Source organism: Limulus polyphemus, unplaced genomic scaffold (assembly GCF_000517525.1).
Source record: "Limulus polyphemus unplaced genomic scaffold, Limulus_polyphemus-2.1.2 Scaffold4114, whole genome shotgun sequence".
NCBI classification, from domain to species: Eukaryota; Metazoa; Arthropoda; class Merostomata; order Xiphosura; family Limulidae; genus Limulus; species Limulus polyphemus.
In genome coordinates, this window is record NW_013669724.1 from 1,649 (window position 1) to 6,224 (window position 4,576).

General features: G+C 29.1%; 1 protein-coding gene across 4 annotated transcripts in view; it reads left to right on the forward strand.

The window, feature by feature from the left end:
* The first annotated feature begins 525 nt into the window (after window positions 1-525).
* LOC106470609 overlaps window positions 526-4,576 on the forward strand; it is a 76,686-nt gene continuing 72,635 nt past the window's right edge. For 3 of the 4 annotated variants that reach the window (XM_013931173.2, XM_022399235.1, XM_022399236.1), the window contains exons 1-2: window positions 526-706; window positions 3,521-3,625. In XM_013931173.2, the coding sequence (XP_013786627.1) occupies window positions 3,571-3,625 (55 nt within the window). In that variant the 5' untranslated portion in view covers window positions 526-706; window positions 3,521-3,570. The remainder of the gene's footprint in view (window positions 707-3,520; window positions 3,626-4,576) is intronic. The other variant, XM_013931174.2, reaches the window with a different exon arrangement.

Genomic DNA, 4,576 nt, shown 5'->3' on the forward strand with positions numbered 1-4,576 from the left:
TAATTTTACAAGTTAACGATGTATTGTTAGTCATAATTGAAAAGTTAACTCTATTTTTATTAATTACAAATAAAATATATAATATAACGGGTGTGTGTTTCTTCTAGCAAAGCGGCCAAAGCCACATAATATAATGGAAGGTGCCAGGATAAGATTCGAAATACTTTATTACTATTTATCCCTTTGCTAATATATTGGTGCAAAGATAAATTATATATATATAAACGATATAATTTGATAATATATGTTATTTTGCATTATCTCAAAACTAAACATATTTGGAATTAAAACGTAACTCAAAAATGATTATTTTGTAACTTAAAATACTAACATAAAACACACCAAACATACAAAAGGAAAACATCATTCAAACGTTTTACAAAACTGAAGGCAACAATAAAACTTCTAAAAATGTTTAAGTTATAACTTGATATAAAGCATCATGCTTTACGCTTGTTTATAAGAACAACTGTGGGGGGTAAAAAACCTTAGTCACGTGATTGAATTTACAATGTATGTGTTTATGTGTGCGTTACGCTGTTGTGGTTGATGGCGCCAAGCGACAGAAGAAAGTAACCATGTTGTTGAGGTGGCTTAATTATGGATAAAAGCGTTTTAAAGATGTTGATTGGTATTTTTACCTGTTTATAAACTTAGCATTAGTGCTTACATCGGTTGGAAGTGCATAAAAGAATTTGGTGTAAAGGTGAGCGTTATATGTTAGCTGTAAATTCCTAATACGGTAATTGGAGGTTGGGCAAATAAGATGCGAGGTACGAGTCGCACGGTCATGGCCGCTTTGCTGTTGCTTTGGGTGCGTGTCATGCTTGTTATAGGCTAAGTTAGGCTATAAGTGTAACAAACGTATCTTGCGTTGTGTTACGGTATGATGTATAACTCGAACACATTTGGCAGGAAGCGTCTTTGATAATAGGCGTTGTTAGTTTTTATTGTTTTGTGCAAAACAAGTGTATTGTATGTTTTTTACCAATTTAATTTCAAAAATCTTCAGTAAGAAAATTGGAGATCAGTCAAATTGCCAAACAACTGTCGTAATATTTGCGAATTGCAATGACATTTAGCGACTTAAATATGTTTTTAATTTTATGTTGATAAAAGTTAATTACTAAATCATATTTCATAACCTCAACAAGTAGCTTGTATTTTACTGCTGTGGTGTAGTGTCATTATTACAATAGTTAAAGGTCTGACCAGTGTTCTAAACTTGTTTCCTCACACACTGTGTGACACAGCCACAGTTGGTATTTTCAAGTGTATTTAAATCAATTAGGACATATTTTGTTGTAATTGTAAATCAAATATAGTGAGTTGCCAGTAACATGAATAACTACAGTATGCCAAAAAAGTTGTCCAAAAATATTTTCAGCAGGTTAAGTGTACAGAATTTAATAAAATTATTCTTTAACAATTAAATACATCAAATATAGATTCTTGTGACTTGTACTGGAAATTAACACCATGTGTTTTTAGTTTTAAATTCATATTATTTGGTAACTGCATCATTAGTACATTAACTGGTCTGCTGAGAATTTTATAGCATTTTATGAGGTGGTCAGTTTTTAGTTATAATTCTAGTCATTGTTTATTTATAAAAGTCATATATTTAGAGGGTATTAATAGCATTTGATAGCTTTTTAATTTTTCTTTTTCTATGTACGTTAATTAACTGAAATAATATCTTGTAAGGAGCAGTGCTCATCCAGACCATTTTTAATTTGTAGCCACTGATTTTGGGGCAAAAAAATTTATAGCTAAACCTAGCATAAGATTCAAACATGAGACAAATATCAAGAACTAAAGAAATGTTTATTAAAATATTTAATGGATTTTTTTTAATGAAAAGTGAAAAGTCTGTGTATATTTCATTTCAATTTTTAAATTCATTGCTCTTTTTTTTAAGAAGGTAAAGAATGTAATTTTATTAATTCCATTAACCAAATATAAACTATATAAAATATTACTATCTGAGATTCATTTTTAAATAAACTAATATTAACTTTCAGTTAGAGCAAGCTACCTACTTAAAGCACAACTAAAATCAACTTGGTATTGGGAATACGTATAACTAATGAAATATACTTTTTTAATGGTATCATTTTTAAGGATTAGAGTGCATTTTTTATCAGTTCAATGCCCTTGCTGTTAATAGTATTTTTGGCCATAATCACAATCATACCTCACAAAGTTCAGATAGCTTGGGAGATTTAGGTTAAGCCCAAATATGTGTATTAATAATTAACGTATAATTTATTGTGAAATAATATAATAAAAATTGTCTTGTTTTTCAAACATGATTTATCTATACCTTTATTTTACTCCTTACAAGCCAACTTCAATAGTTTACTAATCAAGTTTTTAATAACAAGAAGATATCTGATGTCTGACAAGAGGTGTGGTCAGCTGTCCTTGATGTTTATGTTAGTTAAACTTATAATTTTCTTGATTGTTCATGGAGAAACAAATAGATTACACTTCCTGACCATTTGACATAGTGTCATATTCTTTTTGTGAAATGTTGATTCTTATTAGGATGTTACGCTATCTAGCTTGATTTTAGGATTTATTTAATAAGTTGAATGAATAATCAGTAGCGTGTTTACACAATAGACTTTGATGGAAAAAGTGATAATTATGATTGTCAAAACAAAAATGTTAAACTATGATTAATCCAATATTCATACATAATTAAGGGAATTAATAGCACTAAAATGTTAAAGTACAGTGAGTGAATAATTTGCAGCATTTTAATGACAAGTGTTTGTCACATCTACAGTGGCCAGTTATATCAGTTATAAGACCAACTATTATAGCAATAGATAAATGAAATAATGCATTTGAAGATTCCAAATAAAAAAATATATATCACAATTTTTATCTCAATTTTTTAAATCACCAAAGTCATAAAATATTTCTAAATTTTCGACAGTTTAACTGTTAGGTTGAGCACCGCAGAGTAACTAAAAGGTTAAACATAAACATTCTCTCACTGAATATACACCAGTTATATGAAAAGTTAGTCTAATTAACAGAACAGCAAACCTTAGAGTAGCAGACTAAATGCCCTACAACAAACAGTTTTTCTGGAGACAATTATTTAAGGTAAAAAAAAAAGTGAAAATTAAAAAATTGTTGAGAAGTGAAGTGCCTAAAGTCAATTTTGACAATTAAAACTGAATAGGTGGTTAACTACAGAACTATAAGTACAAAACACCCACAGCTTTGATCAGAATTACATGCCAAGAATCTTCAACATGCCTTCTATGGTGAAATTGGCTGATGAGTTAAATTTCAAGCTTGGTGATGTTGTTGCAGTAATATGACCATATGCTCCAAAGTCATTTTTTTTTTACATGGTAGTTGGATTATGGGACTTTCTTTTTTTGTTACCTGATGATTATTTAATTCAATTTGACAGTACAAAGAATCAAACATATTTTCAACATTAATTAGCTTACGAGTGGATACAACTTGATAATTAACACATTTTTTTATTTTACAGGCATTTAAGTCCAACAGCCCACCTGCTAGTGCAGGTAGGTGTGTTTTAAAATGGCCTCTGCTGCTAAAGGCAAAAGGAATTTCAGTGTATCACAAGATACACGAGGTATGTCAGATTTGTTTTGTTCATTTTGTATGATAACAATAATTAAAACTTTAAACTTTTTAAGTAACCTTAATGTTTTTATGTACTCATCATCCAATATTTTAGTGGTTTGTAAATTTTTTATCGCAGTGTATTTTAATGGCATACTTTTTTATTTTGCCACAATACACTACTGACCAATTGTTTAAATAATAAGATTAAAATTTTATGATTAATACAAGTAATTTCCAGAAATCAAATGTTTTCAGACAAACACTGTGATTTGTTTCCTTAACAATTGTATTTCTAATGTTACAACTCATCCATGGTATGCCCTATTTTAACTCTTTCAGCACGGGGTCAATCCCTGGGACTGACCTCATAATTATTTTGTGCTTGTTATAGTTTTTAAGCTATATCTTTTAAATTAATAAGTGTATGTTTATGAAATTTGGCAGATTATCAGTAAACATTACAAGGCTTTCATATGCAAAATATCAGATTTTTTATTAAGTCTTAAGGTTTGCTAAGCAATGTTCTTCTCATGCTTTTTTCTTTTCACATATTGCCTATCCAACATGCAAAGTAATTTTCATTTTAAGATTAAAAATACTGTTATGAATCAGAAAAATTTCAAATGCGAAATCTTCATAACTTCCTGATAGTTATCAAATGTTTCTTATGAAAAACTTTATATTTTGTCTGTTATTTTCACTAACGATTCTCTGTACGGGTTTGGTCGAGTTGTCTGATCTTATAACCACCATAAAAATGAGGAAATAAATATGAATTATGCCTTTTTTGTCCTAGAATGACTACAAATTTTAACACAAAAACACAAATGTTTACTCTAAATATCTGAAATGTCATAACATTATACATTTATATATATTTATTATTTTGACCTTTCAGCCATACAATGACACGGTGCACGTGCACTCATGTTGCCATGTCCAAGTATAGCAACAATTA